This window comes from Misgurnus anguillicaudatus, chromosome 14 (genome assembly GCF_027580225.2).
Source record: "Misgurnus anguillicaudatus chromosome 14, ASM2758022v2, whole genome shotgun sequence".
NCBI classification, from domain to species: Eukaryota; Metazoa; Chordata; class Actinopteri; order Cypriniformes; family Cobitidae; genus Misgurnus; species Misgurnus anguillicaudatus.
In genome coordinates this window covers 35,270,847-35,295,074 of record NC_073350.2, presented here as the reverse complement: position 1 = coordinate 35,295,074, position 24,228 = coordinate 35,270,847, and the positions used below count along the sequence as shown (strand labels likewise).

At 39.2% G+C, this 24,228-nt stretch overlaps 1 protein-coding gene across 2 annotated transcripts in view; it reads right to left on the bottom strand.

Annotated features, from left to right (window-relative positions):
* Nucleotides 1-24,228, bottom strand: part of sptbn1 (spectrin, beta, non-erythrocytic 1) — a 61,761-nt gene that overhangs the window by 3,815 nt on the left and 33,718 nt on the right. For both annotated transcript variants that reach the window (XM_073876414.1, XM_073876415.1), the window contains 30 exons: nucleotides 20,295-20,446; nucleotides 15,733-15,906; nucleotides 15,558-15,649; nucleotides 15,397-15,477; nucleotides 14,832-14,947; nucleotides 14,609-14,721; nucleotides 14,323-14,505; nucleotides 14,105-14,227; nucleotides 13,846-14,004; nucleotides 13,291-13,593; nucleotides 12,987-13,140; nucleotides 11,994-12,864; nucleotides 11,353-11,490; nucleotides 9,694-10,450; nucleotides 9,404-9,606; nucleotides 9,205-9,295; nucleotides 7,487-7,633; nucleotides 6,463-6,726; nucleotides 6,154-6,378; nucleotides 5,925-6,014; nucleotides 5,559-5,837; nucleotides 3,859-3,989; nucleotides 3,437-3,641; nucleotides 2,851-3,225; nucleotides 2,506-2,748; nucleotides 2,281-2,421; nucleotides 2,038-2,122; nucleotides 1,611-1,807; nucleotides 1,196-1,299; nucleotides 991-1,045 (listed from right to left, as the gene is read on the bottom strand). In XM_073876414.1, the coding sequence (XP_073732515.1) occupies nucleotides 991-1,045; nucleotides 1,196-1,299; nucleotides 1,611-1,807; nucleotides 2,038-2,122; nucleotides 2,281-2,421; nucleotides 2,506-2,748; nucleotides 2,851-3,225; nucleotides 3,437-3,641; nucleotides 3,859-3,989; nucleotides 5,559-5,837; nucleotides 5,925-6,014; nucleotides 6,154-6,378; nucleotides 6,463-6,726; nucleotides 7,487-7,633; nucleotides 9,205-9,295; nucleotides 9,404-9,606; nucleotides 9,694-10,450; nucleotides 11,353-11,490; nucleotides 11,994-12,864; nucleotides 12,987-13,140; nucleotides 13,291-13,593; nucleotides 13,846-14,004; nucleotides 14,105-14,227; nucleotides 14,323-14,505; nucleotides 14,609-14,721; nucleotides 14,832-14,947; nucleotides 15,397-15,477; nucleotides 15,558-15,649; nucleotides 15,733-15,906; nucleotides 20,295-20,446 (6,251 nt within the window). The remainder of the gene's footprint in view (nucleotides 1-990; nucleotides 1,046-1,195; nucleotides 1,300-1,610; nucleotides 1,808-2,037; nucleotides 2,123-2,280; nucleotides 2,422-2,505; nucleotides 2,749-2,850; nucleotides 3,226-3,436; nucleotides 3,642-3,858; nucleotides 3,990-5,558; nucleotides 5,838-5,924; nucleotides 6,015-6,153; nucleotides 6,379-6,462; nucleotides 6,727-7,486; nucleotides 7,634-9,204; nucleotides 9,296-9,403; nucleotides 9,607-9,693; nucleotides 10,451-11,352; nucleotides 11,491-11,993; nucleotides 12,865-12,986; nucleotides 13,141-13,290; nucleotides 13,594-13,845; nucleotides 14,005-14,104; nucleotides 14,228-14,322; nucleotides 14,506-14,608; nucleotides 14,722-14,831; nucleotides 14,948-15,396; nucleotides 15,478-15,557; nucleotides 15,650-15,732; nucleotides 15,907-20,294; nucleotides 20,447-24,228) is intronic.

Below are 24,228 nucleotides of genomic sequence, written 5' to 3'. Positions count from 1 at the left end.
TTGATTTTCTGGAAGTCTTTTAAAGAAACATCATGCTTGCACACAGAATTCACTCCAGATGTGTTACTGTACCCCAACACGGTACCACAACACCGGCCCGAATCCATCAGAACCTACAGCCTCCTGTTTCACTAAAGTCAGTGTCATGGAGAACTCACAAAAATCTTTAGACCATCATTTCTATTAAAGACTAAAATCAACCGCTCATAAACAGCCACTGACACACAAAACATCAAATCATAACTCAAAACAAAAGACAGAAACGCTTCTTAACATAATATACGCATACTGTACAGATACAACATAGAAACTGTACAGAAAGCATCAGATCATTTATTGTTAGTAAAGTAAACTATACATTCACACTGAAAATCACTCAAACTAAAGGAAAACACAACACAAAAATTAAATAAATAACACAAACCAAAAACTACTCAAATAATAGCAGATATTTTGCACAACTTTAAATGTCTACAAGTCATTATATAAATGTAATGTTTCAGGTTTAACTTAAAGTCTCTAAGCACAGTATATATATATGACATCATTATTATTGCATTTTTGACTGATATTAAAAACAAAACAATGTTTGTCTCATGTCAGGATTGTACAGCTTTAAATAACACACAACATTACTGAACAGACGAGTGCTTTAACTAAAAGATCCCCATAGACTTCTGTTGTGTGTCCATTACTGTAAATGTGAGTTTTTTACTTGAGGAAAAATTTTATCAAAATAATTGTTTGGTAATGAATCACTATTCACAGATGATTTTTAAATGCAAACTTTTTACTTAGACATTTACTTCTCTTCATCTATAGTTAACGTTTAAAACGCACAACATGTCACGCTGTAGTTATTAAGACACAATGTCCCTCATAAATCCACTGATAACCTAAAGAGCATTATGGGAAATGAAAGTGACCAGTTGGTCGTGGTGTCTGTTGATTGACAGTGTATTGTGGGTAGGTACAGGAGCGATAACTAACCCGTGGTGATTCCTGGTCTGATGGGAGTCCATTCTGAGCGATCTGCTCTCCGTCCCTGTCAACACAACAACACCACACAGATTAAACTTCAATATAGAAATCCTACAGGAAGAAACACTTCCTCCAAAGTCATTACCTCATAACATCAGTGGAAATAATAACTAGGTGTAGATTTAAACCATGAAATAGCAGCAGATTGTCTTACCGTTGCTGTGCGTCTGCGTCCTGCGTCTCTGCAGGTTCTGGTGTGGGCGGCTTCCTCCTTCTCTCCTCTTCCTCTTGCTGTCTTCTCACTTCCAATAACTCCAACTATACCAGAAACAGCAGATTTGTTTATTCATCCGAGATCTCAGTGTGACTCATTACAGCTTCTGCTTCCCTTCACACACACACATAAAACCTTCCCTAATGTATGTTCATACAAAACACAAACACATTTTCTACAACAGTGATACATTTGCACATACACATACAGAGAGTACTTTGCACATCTCCCATTTGCTTTACTGAAAACAGAATTTAAAACGAGTATTAATCATTCAAAATGACTTCATTAATAAAACACATATCATCTAGAGAGCATGCATGTTGCTATTTTTTGCATGTTTTTATTTTCTCACCGTAGTCAGTCGTTCCAGCGCCGAGAAACGTTCCTCCCAGGTCGCAGCTGATTTCTCGAACGCTTCGTGACGTTTGATCAGTTTCTCCACCTCGTCTACGCATTGGCCCATCTCTCTGCTGGACAGGTACGGCTCCTGACCCAGCAGCCACGCCTCTGCCACGCCCGCATCCCGTGAAAACTGGTGCACTTCCAAAACTACACAAACACAAAGTGAAAGAGAAGTTAGTCTCAACACATTTCAAGTGAAAGTTACCCACATCCTTTTTTAAACTTCCTATTACAGTCAGAAATAAACGCATCAAGTTGCTAAGCATCGTAGGAGTAGTCGTCATTTCTCCATACAGCATGCATACATCCACAACAATCCCATAATGCTTTGATTGTCACCTCAGACCTGTCGTCATGGAAACGCTGCACTTCCAAAATCAGTCTTAGCCACTCCCATCTGTCCTCCCACTTGTCAATCATATCTTTTCTCTTGTCCGTCAACTGTAGCAACTTTTCTTTAATCTGTGGGCGGAGCAAAGAAATGATGGAGTTATAAGTGATGTTATTGTCTCTCTTTCACAGTTTGTAGCTCAAGTGAGCGAAGCAAATCCAACATTATGAGTTCCAGAACTTTGGTTATGTTTTTGTATCTGTGCTGATGTAACACAATCAGTCCTCACCTCCTCTGATGCGTAGTGTTTGCGTGCCAGGAGTGATTTTCCCAGCTCGATGCATGCGGTGAAACTGTCATTACGGGCATCGATTTCAGCTTTGATGCCCTGATGGTTGTTCATGAGAAGCTCCACAGAGGACACATCCCTAAAGATAGATTATGAGTCTCAATAAACATCCAAACGTGCTCAGAATGTCCACGTACACAAGTTTAGTAACACAAACACATCCCTGGGCTTCTCCTGAGTCTCGATGAGACGGATGACGTCCTCCATCCAGAGCATGAGGTCACGCACCATGCTGAAGAAGCGGAATTTGTCTCCGGTGTCGAGCAGTCGAGCCCGTCGGCCCTCGCAGGCCTCCAGAAGACTGCGCCAAGCCTCCAGGACTTCACCCTCTCGCCTCTGAATGTCATCAGCTTTGTCTCCTGCATACGCTGACTGCAGGCGTACGGCATCTTCCTGCAGCTGCTTTACCTGAGAAATACAGCGGGGGGCACCGGTGAGTAAAAACAGCACACGGATCCCTTCGACACTTCTTGTGACTCGTTCTAGCTGGTCATCATATTGAACTCTCACCTGCGTCCCGAGCGCTTGAATGTCGTGCTCGAAGGTGGTGTGCATCCTCTGCAGGGTCTCCACCGTGTTCTGGTCTCTGCCCAGCTCTTCTGGAAGCTTCTTATGTTTGTCCAGGATGCGTCCCAGAATTTCCTTCGCGTCGTGGTAGAATTTGTGCAGCTCGTAGGATGCGGCGAGAATCTGCGTACGCGTGTCGATGAGTTCCAACAGGTCCGCCCAAGCCTCGTTCAAACCGTCCTTCCACTCGGCGACCGTGGCTGCGTCGGCGTGACCGGCGTTGATGAGGTCATCGGCCATGCGGTTTACGCCGTCCACGCGCTCCTGTCCGATGTTTCCTGTGTCTCGGGCGAATTCACGGAAACGTTCCTGTAGCATCTGAAACAAAACAAGAGAAAATAAACGTTTATGTACATGCAAAAAAGATTAATTTCTTTCCTAAATGTTTCGAATCTAAAGTGTAATGGAAAGGTTCTTTATGGAACAATTCAGCAAAAAATGGATCTTCTATGACATCACATATCACCTTTATTTTTAAGGCTTTAAGTGAAAACTGAGCATTAGTTTAGTCTAAATGTTTTTTACTCACAGTAACATGTTCATAATCTTGTCCCAGTTCATGAGATCCAGCCACGACCTCTCTCTCAGCGATCCACTGCTCCAGGTCATCCACCTCCCGGTTCAGCTGGAAGAGACGGAATCTCTCCTCCAGTTTTCCTCTCCTCTCTTCCGATAAATCCTTCAATCCAGCGTACAACTTATCCACCTGTGACTGACGCATGCCGATCCTCTCACTGCATCACACATACAAACATTGATAGTGATGGAGTTAGTCTTGCTAAAAGTAAGATTTCGATCTGTTTTTAAATATGGTTATAAATATTGTGGCACATTAGTGAGTTTTTACTTCAGATCCAGATTTATATTCAGATTTTTTAAGATTAGATTGAAAATCAGATGCAGATTTGACTGAATCCACTTTTAAAAGGTAGATGGTTCAGTATTTCGCACCTCTCAGGGTGGTTAGCGGCCACTAGTCCTCGACTGGTTTTGGATAATTGATGTACAGTCTCTGCGTAATCCTCCACCGCCTGCTCCAGGATCTGATGTTTCTTCAACATGGCCACTGAACTCTGCTCATCCTGAGAGAAACAAGGAGGTAACGTTTCACATCAGATTACACAAACAACATATATACAGTCAAATAAAATCATCAGTTTCACAAAACCACACTTTCTGCCCAAATATACTAACTGTAGTTTTTGTTAGGTGTCCTTCAAGCCAGTGGCATAGTAAGAGTCTTTTGTTTCATCAAAAGTCCCTTCAAGATCTTCAGAGGATTGAAAACTATTTAGTTCACCAATTTAATAGATTTGTTTTCTTAGTACTTATATTCAGCTTGTCTGCAGTAGATCAGCACTTATTTTATTAATGATTTACTCCATTAAAAGCAGCTGTAAAGCTTGAGCTGTGAAACAGTATTTAGTACATTATCTGATCTGGCCTGCAGGTGTCACTGTCAACAACACACAGTCAATCATTCAACAATCATTCAAAAACAAAACAACTGTTACACCAAATGTACAACTTATTTCTCAATTATTACACTGCAAAAAAGACTTTCTAACTTAGTATTTTTGTCTTGTTTTCAGAACAAATATCTAAAAATTCTTAAATCAAGATGAAGACAAAAAATATACAATGTAAGTGAATTTTTGCATAAAACAAGCAAATAATCTGTAGATGGGGTAAGAATTTTTTTCCTGAATTAAGTGTTTAAAAATAAAGTTCAAGATTTCTTTTAACCCATTGGCAGATTTTCTTTGCTTGTTTTAAACACAAATTAACTTACATTGTTTTTGTCTAAAAAACTAGACTTATTTTCTTAGGTCAAGACAAAAATACTAAGTAAAAAATGATTTAAGAAAACATTTTCTAAGTATTTTTGTCTTGTTTGAGTAAAAATATCTAAAAATTCTTAAATTAAGATGCTTTTTCTTGATGAGCAAAACGACACAAGAAAATAAATCTAGATTTTAGATCAAAAATATCAAATTTAATTGGTTTTGTGCATGAAACAAGCAAAAAAATCTGCCAATGGGGTAAGCTAATTTTTCTTGAATTAAGTGTTTAAGAAAAACGTTTAAGATTTTTTTGCTTACCCCATTGGCATATTTTTCTACTTGTTTTATGCACAAAATCACTTAAATTTAATATTTTTGGTCTAAAAACTAGACTTATTTTCTCGGGTCGTTTTGCTCATCAAGAAAAAAGCATCTTAATTTAAGAATGTTTTGATATTTTTACTGAAAACAAGACAAAAATACTAAGACATTTTTTTCTTGAAAATCATTTTTTGCAGTGTAGGTTATAATACCAAGGTGTATGTATGCAAAAAATGAAATGACTTTAATCTATAAAATGAAGGTCTATGAGAAATAAAGCATATAAATGCCTGTATGTTATTTAGTGTAATGCTGTTGTATGAGCTAACATTTTTCCAGGTTGAAATAATCAGCAAGGCAACAGAATATAGAGAAAATGCAAAAGAGAAAAATATTAAAAAGGGATCGAATGCAAAAAAAAGAAGAGACAAAAAGTAAGAGTTGATGAACAAGGAAAATGACAGGCAGAAGTGAGGGAATAAAGAAAAACATCAAACAATTGGAGCCCCCTGGTCTAGTTCTTATGTTTCAGTCTGTATAAGTTACCTTGGCCTTCTCCTCAGACATCATGTAAAGCTCCTGCTCGCTCATCCAGGCTTCAGCTTCAGCCGCATCAAAATAATACTGTTGGGCTTTGTGTGCCTCCTCCAGCCGGCTGTGTCGTTTCTCCGTCTCCTGCATGATCAGAGTCCAGAGCTGCTGTAGGTCGTCCAGACGCGTTCGGATCGCTTCCACGTTCGGACTGTCGGCCTTCAGCATGCTCTGGCTGCGCTCGAATATATCATCGCAGCGTGGCTGGTGACCCTGGATCTCTTTCTGTAGGGTCTGTGGATGGACGGCAGAGACGTTTAAATGAACACATCACATCTGTATGCCACTGAAGTCTTTAATAAAACAGATGAAATGTGTTACCTGGTTCTTCTTGATAAGTAGCTGAACAGTCTGTAAATTGTTGCCGTGATCGGTTGATGTGGCCAGCGGCATTCTCTCTTCAACCCAAAGCTGCAGAAACACAAATCAGATGTCATAAACAAACACACATACTGTAGACAGATTTAAATGTGGAAATACACATATCCAAAACTGACAGAAGATTTAGTCCCTGACTTAATATCAACAACAGATTTAAAGCAGAACTTACAATCTCATCTTCAACATCACGGTTGAACTGGTGGATCTCACGAGAAGCCATGAGGAAGTTCTTCCTCTTTATCAGCGGATCCAGAAGCAGCTGGAACTTCTGCTCCACCTCCTTCCTGCGTCCGTCCACCTCGTCCGTGTCTTTACCCTCCTGTCTCAGCACGTGAGCCTGAGACTGAAGCTCCTCCACCTCCCTCTGACGCACCTCCACCTGGTTCTCCAACATCTGAATAAACACAGCAAAATCAAGCATGAGAGGAAATTCTGATGGTTTTAATTGAATGAAACCTCTTCGGGATCATCTTCAGACCTGTTGTTTCTTTAGTAGGATGTTGACGCTGGTCAGATCTTTGCCGTAATCGTCGGATTGAATTTGACCCTCCAGGCCGCCCAGCCATTTGTCGAGGTCGGCGCAGCTCTGTGTGAAGAGTTCGGCTTTGTTGGCGTCAAACAGACACTGAGCTTTAGTCTGGGTGGTGGACTCCAGTTCAGTCCACATCGTCTGAAGACCTGATAACTTCTCCTTTACTATGGCTTCAGTTTCAGGTTTCTCTGACACCAGCTGCTTTCCATCCTGTACATAAACATGACATTTACATCATCATTACACACCACAGACATCAATAATACATCAATAAAATGTTCAGGATGTGCCATCTGAAAATGTGCCATAGTAATAAAAAATCCCATATGCAAAAAAATTGTGCTTGAAATATTATGCATTTTGTAAAAAGTAAATCTTTTTTGAATTTGAAAATATAATTAGCATTAACCTTCATATATTAACATATATTTTAAAATGTATTTCAAGGGCAGCAAGTTCATTTCTTATTTTACAACCAATATGGCAAAAATATATTTTTCGTGGCCAAAATATAAATATTTGTAAAGTATATATGAAATCAAAAATTTTATAAGCTTAATTTCTGCAGTTAAAAATTAATTTTAACATTTTCAAAACTGTTTACAATGTTTTTAAGTTTTTTTTCCAAATTCCAATGTAACATAAATATAAACACTTTAAAATATATATTTTTTAAAAATGGCAAAAAAATTATTGGTGTACATTTTAGTAAACATATTTCAAAACACATTTGAGCAAATATATTTTTTGGCCATTTTTTGTATATTTAGAAATATATTTAAAATTATATTTGAAAATATATTTTTTGCTGTATGAAAAGTTCCAAAAAGCAGCAAAAGTAATATTTTGATAAATGCTTACCAAATCTTTGTCATTTCAGAGTAGCATTATACACATGATGTTTGTAAAAGCATACTGCTTTAATGTAATGATACTGTGAGACGTGGCCTACTGCAGACTTCAAACTGACCTTCTGGATTTTGTCCAGCCACTCTTTGTTGGACTGAAGTTCTGCCATGAAAGCTTGATGTTTCAGCCATTTACTGTGAAGGTTACGAGCCTCATCGTACGTCATGTCCTGAGCTGTCAACATCTTCTCATTTATCCACAGGGTGAGCTGAGCACACATCACCAAACATTCAGCTTTACATTTCAACATCTACTTTACATTTCACATCATGTTTGTACAACATTATAAAACACTTTAGTAGAAATATTGAAGACCCCATTCAATTCAATTGATCGCTTTTTGGCTTTTATTTGGTGTCTGATATCTTTGAGGTCATCTGTATAATAGTGTACTCTTATAAGTAGAAAAACACTTTTGTCTCTTTTATTACACTGCAAAAAATGATTTCAAGAAAAAAAATCTGCCAATGGGGTAAGCAAAAATCTTTTTTCTTAAACACTAAATTCAAGAAAAAATCAAGAAAAATTTGCTTTCCCCATTGGCAGATTTTTTTTGCTTGTTTTATGCACAAAATCACTTAAACTTGATATTTTTGTTCTAAAAACTAGACTTATTTTCTTGGGTTGTTTTGCTCATCAAGAAAAAGCATCTTAATTTAAGAATTTTGAGATATTTCTACTAAAAAACAAGACTAAATACTAAGAATTTATTTTCTTGAAAATCATTTTTTTGCAGTTTATACTGTAACATTGACTGTAATATTTTTGTCTTGTTTTCAGTACAAATATCTCAAAATTATTAAATCAATCTTGATGAGCATAATGACTTACAAAAATAAGTCTAGTTTTTAGACAAAAATATACAATGCAAGTAAAAGAAGAAAGTCAGGTTACAATGCCAATGTGCATGTATGCAAAAATGAAATGACTATAATCGATAAAATAAAGGTCTATGAGAAATATAGCATATAAATGCACTTATGTTATTTAGTGTAATGTTGTTGTAAATTATACGAGCTAACATTTTCCCCAAGTTGAAATAATCAGCAAGGCAACAGAATATAGAGAAAATGTAAAAGAGAAAAATATTAAAAAGGGACGAAAAAGAAGAGACAAAAAGTAAGAGTTGATCAACAAGGAAAATGAAAGGCAGAAGTGAGGGAATAAGGAAATATATAATTTCTTTATTAAATAATATAGAATATTATATTAATATTATAATAATAATAATGTATTGTATTATTTAGCATCTGATATCTTTGAGGTCATCTGTATAACAGTGTACACTGCAAAAAAATGACTTTCTAACTTAGTATTTTTGTCTTGTTTTCAGTAAAAATATCAAAAAAAAAAAATAAACTTTAAGTAAATTAGTGCTTAAAACAAGCAAAAAAAATAAATAATAAGGATACGATTTTTTTTTAAAAATAAGTTTACTTTTTTCATAAACACTTAATTCAAGAAAAAAATGTCTAATTCCAATGGCAGATTTTTTTGCTTGTTTTAAACCCAAAATGGCTTAAATTGTATATTTTTTGTTTAAAAACTAGACTTTTTTTCCTAGGTCATTTTGCTCATTCAAGAACATACATCTTAATTTAAGAATTTTTAGATATTTTTACTGAAAACAAGACAAAAATACTAAGAAAGTCATTTTTTTTGTAGTGTACTCTTATTAGTAGAAAAACACTTTTGTCTCTTTTATTATACTGTAATATTGAAGACTTATTCATTTAATTTGATGAAATGTCTCTTTAATAGTAAAATCCCTCCACTCACCTCCTGACAATCCTGTAGGAACTTCTGAAGGTCTCTGTTGTCCTTCAACCTCATCAGGAGCTCAACAGCGGCCTCACGGTTCTTCTTATGCCTGCAGGTTAAAGGTCAAACAAACCTTTCATTTATCATCTTTCTTCATAATAAAACTAATCATTTCTCTGTATGTAAATGATTGAAGTAATGATGTGGGTATAGTTACCGTTCATCGATTGACGTCGCTCTCTCCTGGATGCGTTCAGCATTGATGTTTCCTTCACTGGTCAGTCTCCGTCCAGCCTCCACCACGCTATTGATCTTCTCCTCATTGGCGTCCATGGTGGTCATGAAGTCCTCCTGTTTCTTAATGGCAGCTTCAGCTCCTTCAAGAGTGGTGGGCATCTCGGTGTGTGCCAGCACGTACTCCTACAGAAACATCATTACAGTAAGATTTTAATGAGCTCCTGGTCTTATTTTGTAATTGCATTCATGACTGACGTGGGTCCATCATACCTGGTTGTTGAGGAACGCTTCGGCCTGTTTGGTGTCCCTCAGGAAGATCTGATAGGCGTTAGACTGAGACAGGAGGTTCTGACGGTTCTCCCACATCTTATGCAGCTCGTTCCAGCCCGTATCTAAGGCCTGAAGTCTCTGTCTCAGGAACATGTACTGAGCGTCCGTCTGACCCTGGGTCACCATCTCACCCATATCTCTCATCTTCTGATAGTCCTCTTCATAGTTGTTAATCTCGTTCTTAATGCCCTCGTGTTGGCCCAGCAGCTTCTCGGCCTCGGCCAGCGTGTTGGGCATGTCCTCGGAGGCGATGGCCGTCTGCGTTTTGGAAAGCCAGGACTGGAAATCGTCAAGTTCCCTGAGAAACTGCTGCAGCTTGCTGGCTTCGCCGAGAGATTCTTCTCGGTTACGAAGCGTTTCTTTCATCTCCTCCCACACCGCGTTGATTTCTGACAGTCGTCCGGTGATCGCTTTGGCCTGGTCGGGATGTTCGGTGGACAGGCGGTCGGCCTCGCCGCGGAGGTCACCCAGCTTGGCGTCGATGGCGGCCAGATCTCGCTCCATGCCCGTGAGCTTGCGTTGGAGAGCCATTACACCCGTCAGGTCATTGCCCAGCTCCTGAGTGGACTCGATAACTTTCGTCTTCTCACGGATCCAGGATTTGGTCTCATTACAGTCAAGGTGGTAGTTTTGCACACCCAGGGCCGAGTTCAGGGATTCTTTCTTCTGATCCACGAGATCACGGAACTGACTCCATCTGTCAAACCATGACAGCTCACACAAGTTAATACGCTGCTCGCAACAGATTTGATCTTTGAATGAAGCTTTATATTAAACTAAAATTAAAGGACTGTCCGGTCCATTGAGCAATGAATCATGAAAACTGCACAACTCATATCAGAATAAAATCTGTTAACTAACTATTGACTGAAGTCAGTATTAAAGATATCAAGGTTATATTTTCCAAGAATGTTCTTTAGATTATGTAAGATTAAGCGGGCTTTGTACTTTTGCATCAATTGTACAGCTTAGCCTACGTAGAGTTGTGAACCCTACGCAGTAGCCTACGGTCTAGTGTGCTGTCTACCTCTCCCAAAATGTAACCGTGCGTCAATGCTACCCAGACTGCGTAAGCCAATGGCGTCGGCCCTATGCAAAAGTATAAACTGGGTTTTTAACTCTTTCCCCGTCATTGACAAGTTATCTTGTCAATTAAGAGAAAAACCCTTCCAGACCAATGACGAGTTTTTAAGGCAATCCATATTTCTGCTATTATTCACCAGGTGGTGCTCTTACACAACTTATAAAACACTGAAACATCCACTGATTCAAAAAAAGTACAAACTCTGTGTACGTTTTGATCATCGCTCTGAATCTGATCATTAACAAAAGTCCTTTAAAAAATGATATTATCTCAGCTTTTTGCTCAAAATTTGGTATTTTTGAAGAAATCTACCCATATTTCAGAGGTTATGAAAAGAAAACAACTGAAGTCAAGATGGTAAGTATTAAACTTTTGTGAAAATCATAAAAAATGCTGGCGGTGAAAGAGTTAACAGTCTGGGTCACAAATGACACATTTTTAGGTCAGACATCAAGCATTAGATCCTGACTTATGCTAAATGATTCACACACAGATATAAGTGATTTGACACAGACCTGGTGTTGAGTTTATCTTGTTGGGCTTTAATGTCTTTTTCACTGGGATGTCCGTTGTGGATGAGCTGTCTGGCGATCTGATTCACCACCGCAACACGAGATGCCTGGTTGTTCATTTCTGGCTCAAGACTTTCAAATCTACAACACACACAAAACATTTTTAATTACACAATTATCAGAATATTAACAGTATCAGTAGTTTTACACTATTGAATGATCTGTCATCTGATATCTGGATCTAACTACAATCTAACTGATCGAACTGTATTTTTTAGTTGTTATGAAGATTCAAAATGTTCATCAGTGATGTGTCACAGCATGAACAGATGTCAGGGGCAATAAATGTCTCCGATTAATCCTTTTTACAACTTCCATTAGACAGAACCATTTTGGGATAAGGAACCTCTTATCCAGCTCATAAAATGCTCAAATAAAGCCTTATAGACCCCCATAGTGCATGAAAACCACACATGAGCTTGCACATCAATGAGATTAAAGGAGCACTTGTTATCTCACATGCGTCTCTGCTAGAGATCTGAACAGATTTACCAAGATCTCCAACCAACAGTTTTACAGCTCTACAATCACAGTTGTGTCTGATAAGAACTGATGAGAACCAGAAGTTCTGAGAAATGTCTGACCTGTGCTGAATGACCTCGAGGTCCTCAAGTTTCTCTGGGATCTCCATGCTGTTCAGCCACTGTTCCTTCTCATCGATCCAAAGTTCACAGGCGTCCGCCTCGCTGAACATCTTATACAGCGCCAGAGCGTCCTGCAGGGCTTGTTTCCTCAGCCGCGTCAGCTCGGCCACCTCCTTATAGCGCTCCTCGATGCCCGCCAGCCGTTCGTTGACGTTAGCGGCCTGCACCTGTTCGGGAGGCAGGGTCTGGGCCTGTTCGTGAAGGGCGTCGATCACCTGCCGGTAACTGGCGACCTCGGCAGAAGCGTCTTTGTGTTTCTTCACCAAAGCTTGAGTGGAGAACTCGTCATGGCCCACGTCGGAGCTGGAGACGATTCGGAGAGCGTCCAGGGTCCAGGCGTCCACGTCGTCGGCGTCCGCCTGGAACTGATGAAGACTGCAGGCCTCCTCCAGACGAGTTTTCCTCACGGCCGCCAGCTGTTCAAGAGCGGCCCACTGCGCCTGCACGTCAGCGATGCGCTCGCGGATCTTGGCTTCGCCGAAGTGGCCGGCGTCGGCCATTTCTTGACCTTCGCGCACCGTGTGCTGGAGGTGTCCGGACCGGCCGCTCATTTCGTCTTCGAGGGCGCGGTGCTGACTCAACAGGCGCACGGCACCCGTCAGATCTTTGCCGCAGTCGTCCGAGGACAGGATCTGCTCTTTTTCGCGAATCCAGCCCTCTTCTTCGGCCATCTCCCAGAAGAACTTCCAGAGGCGACGGGATTCCTCCAGACGTGCGCGCCGTTCGGCAGCGAGCTGAGTCAGTTCCTGATAGCAGAACTCCATGTGAGCCACACGATCCCGAATGACTTGAGGGTCACAGGGCTTGTAGCCTAAAGGTAAAAAATAACAGAGAAGCAGACACCTTTAGACACCTACCATAAAATACAACAAAAGACTTTTGTTTTGTGTTTTAGTGAGTTGTCAAACAGGAGTCTCAAAGTAACTTTCTTACCTTCCTCATCCACAGCGAACCTCTGGGCATTTGCGTTGACGGATCGCACGCGGTCGGCCTGTATGGCGATGTCGGCCTCCACCAAAGCGTGTTTCTGTAGCAGATCTTCAACACCCAGCAGATGTTTACCGTAGTCTTGAGACAGAAGCAACATCTGTAGAGGACAACGCCAACATTAGGTTAAACATTCAGGTTGAATTTTAATAACAAAAAATTACTCTCAAGATAAAAAATTATTGTTATTCATGTCATAACCTCTTCTGTTTTACTGTAACATGTCTAACGGCTTCTCAGTCAGTCTCACCTTCATCTCATCCATCCAGTCCATAATGTAAAGCATCTCCTGGAAGACCCGCTGCAGGCCGAGGTTCATCTCCAGACGCTGTCTGCGAGCCTTCAGAAGCTCCAGCAGATATTCCCACAGACGCAGGACGTTGTCTTTACGGGCCGCGATGCGTTTTATGTCATGATAGTTCTCCGCCTCCAGCTCCTTCGCCACAGCGACCACAGCCAACACACGCTCCTCGTACGCTGCGATGTCTGTCTCGATGGCTTCATGTTTTTTGGTAGCTGCCTCGACCGCCTGGAGGTCGAATCCAAAGTTGTCCTGCAGATAAAAAATAAAATGTTAAAGTAAGGACCTGTAACTGCTGCAAGTAAACCAGCTTAACCATCTGGTCACCAGTGAAACCAGCATGAAACATGTATTATACTGGTCTGTAAGATGAAGTTGCTGATGAGTGTTAATGTGACTGTCATTCTTATGTTTCACCACCAGAGGGGGCAAATAATCAAGAGCTCTCTCAGGCCAATCTCAATTTGAAGGCTGCAGGATACAGCAAACGTTAACTAAACTGACCTGGGAAACGAGTCGCTGGTTTTCGCTCAGCCAGGTTTCTCTCATGGCGGCCTTGCGGTCGAATCGTCGTGCGAGCTGTTCCAACTTCTCCTGACGAATGAGCTCGGTCCTCAGCGCAAGCTCACGTTCATGCTCCGCCTTCTCCAGACGCTCCCAAGCCTTCGATGACATCACAGTTCAATCATTTCTTACAAACTAATGACCAGAACTGGTTACTTAAAACAAACTCACCCACATCACACATTTTAAAGTCTCAAGCCTTGTTGATGTCAGATATGAGTTTGCCCTCTCGTGGCATGTACACCTTCTGATTATTTGCCCTCATCTTGCTCTGGATGGTGAACAGAAGAACCTCCAGGTTGCCTTTCTCAGTGAATTTGGGAACAAATTTTAAACTCTCAGTCGATTCTCACAAAACACTTTTACCGTATCGATCATTATATGTGTGAAGTGACAAACTGAAAACACTTACTTGGGTGGTTTCTCCACGGTCCTGTAGGTGTTAAAGGCCTGGAGCTGCTGTTGGACTCCCACCAGAGAGTTTGCAAACTTGCGATTGTTTAGTATGATGATGGTTTGCTCAATCCACTCCAGAAGATCAGACGCCAGAGATTCATATTTCTCAATCATCTTCTCAGTCTCAATGGCATTATCAAGCACCTAGAGACCACAAGTCAACATCAGATGTGTCATCACACTATCAATATCAATTCACAGAAAGAAGAACTTTATAGAAGCGATGAAGGGGTTTTAGATGACGGACCTTTCCAATACGTTTGCCTTCCACCTTCAAGGCCTTCATCTTGGAGAAATAATGGTAGTATGTGACGACATATGTGATGACGGACTTCTCATCGGGATGATCAACACTGATATCTGTCAATAAAACCATAGACGCGTTACTATCAATAAGATATTTGTGAGATTCTCATCAGTATTGAATTCATTTCTTAAGATGAAATATAAATGCAGGATGGGGCTTAGACCTTCTGGATCCAGCAGTTTGGTGAGACCCAGATGTTGCTCAGCCAGGTTGAAAGCGTTTTGCAGGTTGTAGTGAGCGTTAGATTTCTTCAGTTTGTCGAAATCAATCAGGTCTGGTCTGAAAACAGAGACACGAGAGAATTTAGGATAACACAAAACAAACAAGCACTATAATATTAACATGATTTTCAGGAAATTGTACTATGGTATATAATTGTAATAGAATACGACATATTGTACAATGAGATATGATTAAAAGCACCATGGTATTCACATCACTATACAACCAACCGTACCATTTTTGTAGGTGATGCATAATGGGGTGGTTTCCCAGACAGGGTTTAGGTTAATCCAGGACTAGGCTATAGTTATATTAGGACATTTATGTCGTTTTTACAAGCAACCTTATAAAAAACATTACTGGTGTGAATCTTGAGACAAAACAACAGCACTGATATTTGTTTATAAACATGCATTTTAGTCCGGGACTAGGATAAGCCCTGTCCAGGTAAACCGCCCCAATATCTTCTAAATAAATGTTTGATTTCATAATAATAAAATGTATACCTGTGTTTGTGAATGAGGGCATTGAAAGCCATCCCATCTCTCCAGCTGGTGGTGAAGTTGTGGATGTTGACATTGGGATATCTGTGAAACACACACATGAGCACTGTCAGATATCAAACACATGAGCATTAACACGAGCACAAGTCTTAACAAACACTCACCCAGCGGTCTTCATCTGACACCACAGAAGCAGAGCATCCTTGGCTGAACGTTTCTCCTTATTGTCCTCGGTCTCCACACTGATGTCCTGGATCTGTTACAAACACAGAAAAAAGCCATTTAAATAAAAATCATTATCTAAGAGCTACAGGGTGTAGATGGGCGGTGATGCTGCACCTGGAAGCGGAGGATGATGGTCCAAATAAGTCCAAGTGTGAGTCTGTGATTGCCATCGACGATATCATGAGAACCCATGTTCTCCAGGTGAACCCGCTGCTCCTTGAGGAACTGCAAAGCCTTGTCCACGTTCTCCAGGCAGTGGATGCGCATGCGGCCCTTTGTTGGTTTGGGCTGCAGACAGACAGACAGATTAGAATTAAAACTGAGAGGATAAATTATATGTTTTCTAATATCAAAACATAGAGATCAGGATCATTCTTCAACAAGAAGGACTTTTCAGAAGAGGTATTAAGCAACATTTAAGTTTTAGGAATACTAAAAGGAATAAGACACCACACATAAAAGCATTCTTATGGTGCAAAACAATAGCATTCAATTTGAAACATGATATATAAGAAGGTTTAATCATTTCAAACGAATGCTATTACAGCTTTTCAAAAGAATTCAGCCTCAGTCAAAACATCAGAAACATTTGTGGGTATGTTTGACTTTATTATTATTTAATGCAGATAAAGCTCATGTCAAATGTAATGTAACATCACTTTCCCTGATGTTTTGTGTTGATTTAAGTGAGTTAAGAGTTAACAGCAGGACATCTGTTATATTCTGCTAAACTCCAGCTGTAAGGTTCAGCACAGCTTGACTAAAAGCTTTTATTCCTGTGGAGAAACGTCGGTCATGTAGATGAGCTCACTGGTCATTTATCTTACTGTCAAAAGCAAAAAAAGTCTCTCAGGAAAAGCTAGATGTCAGATAATATGATATATTAAACACACTGGAGGAACGGCCCTATGTTTTACATTAAGACCAAGTGAAGGTGTATGTGCACTATACAGGGGTCATCACATACTATTACTGCAGTATACACTACACTTCACTGACCACTGTCTGTATGTATACACCAGACATCTGGTGCTGCTATTGGTGCAGAAATGACAAACTTTCCCTTTAAATAATCATGCAAAATCTCAAGAATACAATTTTCATTTGTATTATTTTTAGTTCAGTCCATGCACGAGAGTAAATGATTAACTGGGTTTTAAAGTGTTGTGCGCTACAGGAGTTGATTTTCAGAAGACTTTGTACTGAGGTGTGGCCGTTCTGTGTGTCAAATAATGAATGAGTCTATGAGTAGAGGTCAGACGCCGACCCGTAGCCCTGGAACACTGACTATCCCATAATGCTTAGAGAGAGAGACGACTCAATCACCAGCTGATACTTAGAGGACTGCGGCAAAGTGAAGCGACAGCATTTCACTAATGAACTCAAGAGGCAGCGAGGCAAAACCAGGTAAAACAAGATATCTCTTCTCCATTTGAGAGGGGCAGGTGGTATGATCCAAGCTGAGTGGGTAACAGGAGATGCTGACACACACACACACACACACACACACACACACACACACACACACAGTGATGACATCAGCAGCTTCCTGTTAGACGACTGCATCCGTGAAGCTGCTCAGCCTTTCAGACCAAAAACTGCTTTCATACAGCGCATTGATCCCAGAAAATAGCTATAACATTGCCAGAGTGCATCTGTGTGAACGCTAACATGTCCTGAATTGATCCCTTGATGGGGACCTAGTAAAATTTCTGGGATCAGTCCTGGAATGTGTGCATGTGTATGAAAGGCAGGAACAATCATGTAAAGGGGTATTTGAGGACGAATGTATTGTCGCAATGATGTATTTATCATTCAGCTCTTTGACACAAGGGTTTTAAAGCAGATCAAATTTCAAAATGAAAAATGTCTGTAAAGTGGATTGAAGCTGAGATCAGGGAGCTTCTCACATCTTATTATTCTCCAGCTTAATGCAGCAGTTTATAATCAGAAAAAAATGCACTTGCATGGCTTTCTGAGAGAAATCGTGCATAATAAGCTAAAGATGCTGCGGAAAAATATTCCACTAAGTGCACAATTATAAATACATCACACGTCACATCCTGATGTCATGAGTCTTTAAAGTATGTGTGTGAATGCATCAGCACATCTCAGAAAATCACCAGTGGTGTGAATAAACCAAAGTCAAAAGATCCCAGGACACCATCCATGGATTTTCTAAAATCTCTGTGTAAAAAGAGCTCAGAAGAGTTATTTCTCTATTAACCAATCACAGGAGTCCATGATTAAAGTCCTAAATCATCTGATAAGATAAACATTTCTCTTCAATCAGACTTTGATATTTATGAGGACTGATGAAGAAAACTGACTAACTGAATGACACAAAGATTTGGACAGTTTTGAGTTAATCAACATCAGCCAGTAAACAGAAATGAAATCTTTCCCTTTCTTGTGTCAGATCCAAGATTTACTGAAAAGACATTACACGTTATAAAGCTGATAATCAGACCCAAAACGTTATGATAAACAAATTCCCTTCCCCAAAATGGTTTTAAATACAAAAAAAAAAAACATTAACAATTTCATACAGCCTGATCTCACGAGAATTCGTACATATTTTACAAGTTGGCTAATTCGTATGCATTCATACAAGGTTAATCCTGCAAAAACTTACGATTTTCATGAAAAAAAAATCAACAACGAAACACAAACTCTTAACCCCGCACCTAACCCAAACGTCACGGGGGTCAAGGCAAATTGTACAAAAACATACGAATGTGGTCATGTGAATTAATACGAATTAGCCAACTCGTAAAATATGTACGAATTATATCTGTATAATTTGTTATAATATTGATATAAACTCACAGCGAGGTGCAATTCTGCAGATTTCAGTAAAACCAAATGGCCATCATTTCTAAAGTCACAAACATTATCTGCCTTAACCTTAATAAAAGTGTAGCTCTTTTTAACACATTTTACTACATTTATGCAGATTTGCACTCAAAATTAGAAAAAAAGTCAAAGTAGATTCATAGATTTCTTAATAAAAACACATGAGTCAACCACTACACAGAAAACTACTGAGCTGTCCTGAGGTCTGTGATTGTGAATCATGAATGAATCTTTAGTTTCTCTGAAGGGCAAGACTCAACAGAACAAACAGTGCTCAAACAGTTCATCTAATGTCATATTTACTGATGAAATATAATCTACAGGTAGATCAACTGATTTAAGGGCACACCTGAAAGAAACTGATGTCGGTTTCTTCACATTACAGTTAGCATAGTTGGTGAATCTACATGAACATGATCTCAATCTAAGAGTCATGTGACAACACTGATACTGATGGCTCAGAAATCCAGCATGAGGTGAGGTGCATTCTGGGTAGACGCTTCTTCCTCCTGACACAGACAGATCGCTAGACACGCCTGAAATTCAGGCTAAGCTACACTTTGACTGCTGGCCAAACGCAACAATGATTTCTCACAGTGTTTATCTACAGCAGCATTGTCTGTGTGTGTGTGTGTGTGTGTGTGTGTGTCTGTCTGTGTGTGTGTATAAAAGTTCAGTGTCATGACAATCCACACAGGAACCACGAGTGATGGATTACAATAAAGCTCTAAATTTAGTTTGAGATTCATCTGTGAGTGTCCTTGGTGAATAATGCAGAGGAAATTCAACAGAGATTTTCCTCTGAGCCGGTCAGTAAAGTGAGGAGTTATCTTATCAAAAACCTTGACAAATAGTATATGAATGAATGAATAAACATAAATTCTTCTATAAGAGCTGTAAACATCTCACACACGTCATTTAATTCAGTTCACAAGGTATCATTTTGAAAGAATTAGTTTGTAGTTTATTCTTGTGATTTGTTGCTGTCCTTTATGGCACACTACTACAGATACTCTTTATCTTATCCCAGACAGTGTCTGTTAAATGCTATCACTTAAAATACAAAATCTTTGAGGAAATGTCACAAGTTCAATTTATTCAATGTCTTATCTGTCACAAGCATGTTAAGAAAAAAAAGAGAAAATTCCTGAGCCTTTAAGAGAATCATGAGGTCAGGAGTGAAGTTGGAAGAAAACTTCACTATGAACTAACATTTAGAAATCAAAACTAGACACTACTATTAAATAAATACTGACATGGGTAAATACATAATCAATTATATTTGCATTTACAAATGAAAAACACTGCAATACTGGACAATGATGCACTCTTATATGTAAGAGGAAATAATTATTTTGATTTAAAAAATTTAGCGTGAGAATGTCATTACATTTATGACCCCAAAATAATGCTTTATTATACTAAGAAAAAACATATCCTCACCACTGTAATAAAATACCAGTTCAGAGGACAAATATCCATCTTTAATGGTAAACATTGCATACTATGAAAAGTTTAATGAGATCCACCCGTCTAAAACACTTTCACAGGCTCCAGACGGCTGGAGACTCTTGGTTAGCTGTTCATGCTGAGCGTTTGGACAGGAAAGGACTGGTCAAAGCGATTAGATGACGCTTTGATAACCAAACACATGCTGCTAAAACTCAGTCATCTGACTGAAGATATGTGACTCAGCACAACCAGATGAGCAGTTACATTACAATGACAAAATAATAACATGCTTTCAAAGATGAAGAGAAGGTCAGACAAGATCACTGTAATGAAAGACTCCGCCCCCTCCTGATGACATCATCACTCACCAGTCTCTCTCCTGACAGAACCTCCAGCAGTTTGATGAGCATCCGTCCATCTCGCAGGTCCATGTACAGATCCGTGATCCGACAGGACACACGCGCCAGGTGTGAGTTCACCCATTTGGTGAAGGTCTTCTTCTGCACGGCCTCTCGTTCATCTGTAAGACCACAAGAAGATGTTTTAATATAAAATAAACAAAGATATCAATGTTCAATAAAGATTATGCTTTATGTGGTGAATATTGCTTTTCTGTCCTGCTGTACCTCCTACCAAACATCAAATTTTCCTTTCCGTCTTTATCCCATACTTCAGACCATTCACCCGGGAAACAAACACAGCCAATAATATTCTGCAGACAAAGAGGCCGACACCAAGCTTATGACAGGACACATGACCCCACCCTCGGGCTAGAGGTTCAAATGCATGACCAGAGTTGAATTTATTTATAATCCTCCCGATTTTCCTGTTATTGCATTCGTTATCCTCACACGGAGGCAGGGTTCAATTGTTCTGCGGGATTCACAGCGAGACTTCCTCAGGCCGTTCATCCCGTCTGAGATCAGGATTGTTGGTTAAGGTAGAAGACTTACACAGACAATGAGGGCAAAGAGAAATGAGGTAGAGGTCACCTAACCCTGACAGAGCGACCCAAACCAAAACAGATTCAACAAACAGAGGAACATCTGTCAGTGAGGCAGGTCAGAGGTCAAAGGACCAAACGCATTCAATACTCGGACCAAAAACACCACTGATAATCACAATATGACAAAACTAAAGGAATAAAAAAATCATTAAAACAATAAGGAATTATAGTTTTTATACAAATGATCAAATCATGACATTATATTTATAAAACATTCTCATAACTATAGTGTATCTGGATTATTATTTTTAATCATTACTTTCTAATAAATCAACACAAATTTTTATAGTTAGTATTTATTGGAGAAATTCATCTTTTTTCACATTCAATTACAGTAACGTAAATTTGGCTTTGACTAATTAATTTGTGACAATGTTACAATGCAAAATATCCCTGATAAAAGCCCTAAAATTCAAGGGAATATGAGCAGGACATGTTGAAAGATTGAGATTCATCTGATAGTAAATGCATTTTTGGGACAAAATATCATAGTAAAATGAGAGCTGAACTTGTGGGAATATTTACAGTAAAATCCTGCAATGAAAACATATCGAGTGCTGAAAGCTTCAAACCAGAATCTCTCATAAAGTTTCATAAACACATAACACACACAGAGAAAAGTGTCCATCAGAAATCAGACATATTTCATCACGTTTATATGAAACACAACCCTCACACTGCACTAATACAAACACAGACACACACACATGTATAAAGATTTAGGAATAAATGTTGTTCCTGGATGAAAAACCCAAATGAGTCTCAGCAAGAGAAACAAATCATTCAATGCTGATTTATCTGCTGAACATCTGGTTTACAGGACCAATCCATGATGACAAGTGTCAGATACACAACAGATCTCTCATGAAGCTGTCGCTCGACTTCACACAAACTGACCAATCATTACACAAACAGTACTCTCACCTCACATGATATTGGGGAAACTGACATTGTGATATATTGTTTTTCTCTGATATATACATTGCTAACTTCTGTCTTTAATTTCTTTTATAGTTCTGGCAACTTGAAGAAAATAGTTGCGTGATGGTATTAGATAGCTCTTGTCATGTGACCAGATTGTGTATTAAAACATTTGTAATTGTATTAATTGTTACCACCGTGTTTTTCATCAGGTGAAATGTTATTGAATCTGTGATTGAAATCGGTGTCATATAGTGTAACACTGACAAAGGCATCTGAAAGTTTTTTTTAAATGTTCTTCATGTTTTGTGACGTGATGCACACATTGCAATATCAATGCTGACATGATATATTTGGCATGATATATTTTGTCCTTCATACCAATATGTATTTACATAGGTATAAGCGGAATAATTGACTTTGGTCCTTTGAATTATTTGAAAATAATGCACACCTGCGGTGTAACGGCACTCCGCTTCGTGTCGTGCCGCATTACCACCTTGGGTGTGCATTATTTTCAAATGATTCGGTGGCCCGTCGTCAATTATTCCTTACTTAACTAAGGTCTTTCTTTTAGTAGCAACATCTGGAAAATCAAGTAACCTTAGACAAGTTTGAGGAAAAATCTTTTTCCATGTCATAAGCAAGCAGACATTGTGTTGTGAATGAACTGTGGTTGTATTGTAAGATGATAATATCTCTGCTACCAAACGTTACATATTAGTCCAGCCTGCAGATGATCCCAAAGGACTGTGGGTAGGAACAACAATGGCGGCAGTGTTCATTCCCTCTCGGCCCGTCTGAAACCACGGGGAAGGCTGCAGGAATGCAGTGGTATATCTGGACTGATGTTCGGGTAAACACGTTCCTCGTACCCGCTGCTAATCCTGTGGCTAACACTGAGCAGAGGATGTTAGAAACTCTTTAAAGACGTTACAGTTTGTTTATGCCAAACAATACACGTCTGTTTCTAACAACAGAAAGAGTCCTTACACATCAAACTATTTGTTATTGACAGATTTGACTAGTGATGTCTTAAATCAGGGCGTCATTTACTGGCCATGTGATTGAGATAAATCAATACTGGAGTCTGGATGCCTGATCAGGTCAGAGGTCAAACTGATAAGGGGGCGGGGTTACTGTCAATGTCAATGCTATGACAGGAAACATTCATTCAATGTAACTCTAAGAGTAAAAACATCATCTCAGAGTAAAAGGAAGGGAGGATTGAGTTGTGATGTTTCTGGATTCTTTACTTCCTGCATCCTCAAAATCTTTGTTTTCTAACCTCAAAACAAACCAACACCATATCCTGCAACACACCAACAAAAACTAGATTGTGTAAAGTCTGTGTATCTTATATTTAAAACACATTTTACTCTAAACTCAATGTCTAACATCAGATCAGATTCTGCACTGAATGAAGAAGGACATCCTGAAACAAACAATGAAAATAAGAAGGCTGTCCTGGAAGAAAGGTGGACCACGGGCGTCTTCCTCTTCCTCTCTGATTTATCTGCATCCTGAGACATCGACGTCAGCAGTTTGGCATTCCTAAGATTTCCTCTCTGTATGTATGTGTGTGTGTGTGTGTGTGTGTGTGTAATGTGATTGTGAAGTGGTCAAAGTATCAGATTCAGCTCTGTATAAACCTCACAAAAAGTTTCAACACTTACTGCTTCTAACCTAAACACCAAAGTCTTTTAGTACTATGGGTAAAAATAATAAAGGCCAGTGTGTGTGTGTTTGCAAATTCTTGAGATGATGGGAAACACATGTGAGTGAAACTTAAATAAACAATAAACATCATTCACAACACATTCATCTTTAATAATGTGACACATAATACTGCCATGTAGGTTTTGGAATCTGACTGGATCATGAAAAACTAGTTTTGATGTTATTGGCTAACAGTTAAAGATTCTAATAAAGGATATCTTTACAATAAACACATTCATTTCTTACATTTAAGCAAACACAGCGAGAGGGAAAGTGGATGAATGTTTATCATGCCACATGCATTCCTGCAACCCAGAAATCTCACAATTTCCTCTGTGTGACACTGACATTGATGAATGTTACTGCAGTGAAACGCTCTGTCTGAATCAAATGATCTGATTATAGATTTATGATCGATGATTTCATTGTGCTGACGATCAGACAGACATAAGACCGTGATATCATCACTTAAAGACAGGTAAAGTATCTCCCTGATGATTTAAACCCCACCCTTACTTTTACATGATGATATAAAGTGATAAGAGCGTGTGCAGTCGAGCATCACTTCAGTTCTTCATCTGCCATCAACTAAAAAATATGATCAAATAATTTGCATATCAACATAACTGACAGAAGAGTTTCACATCCACTGTGTT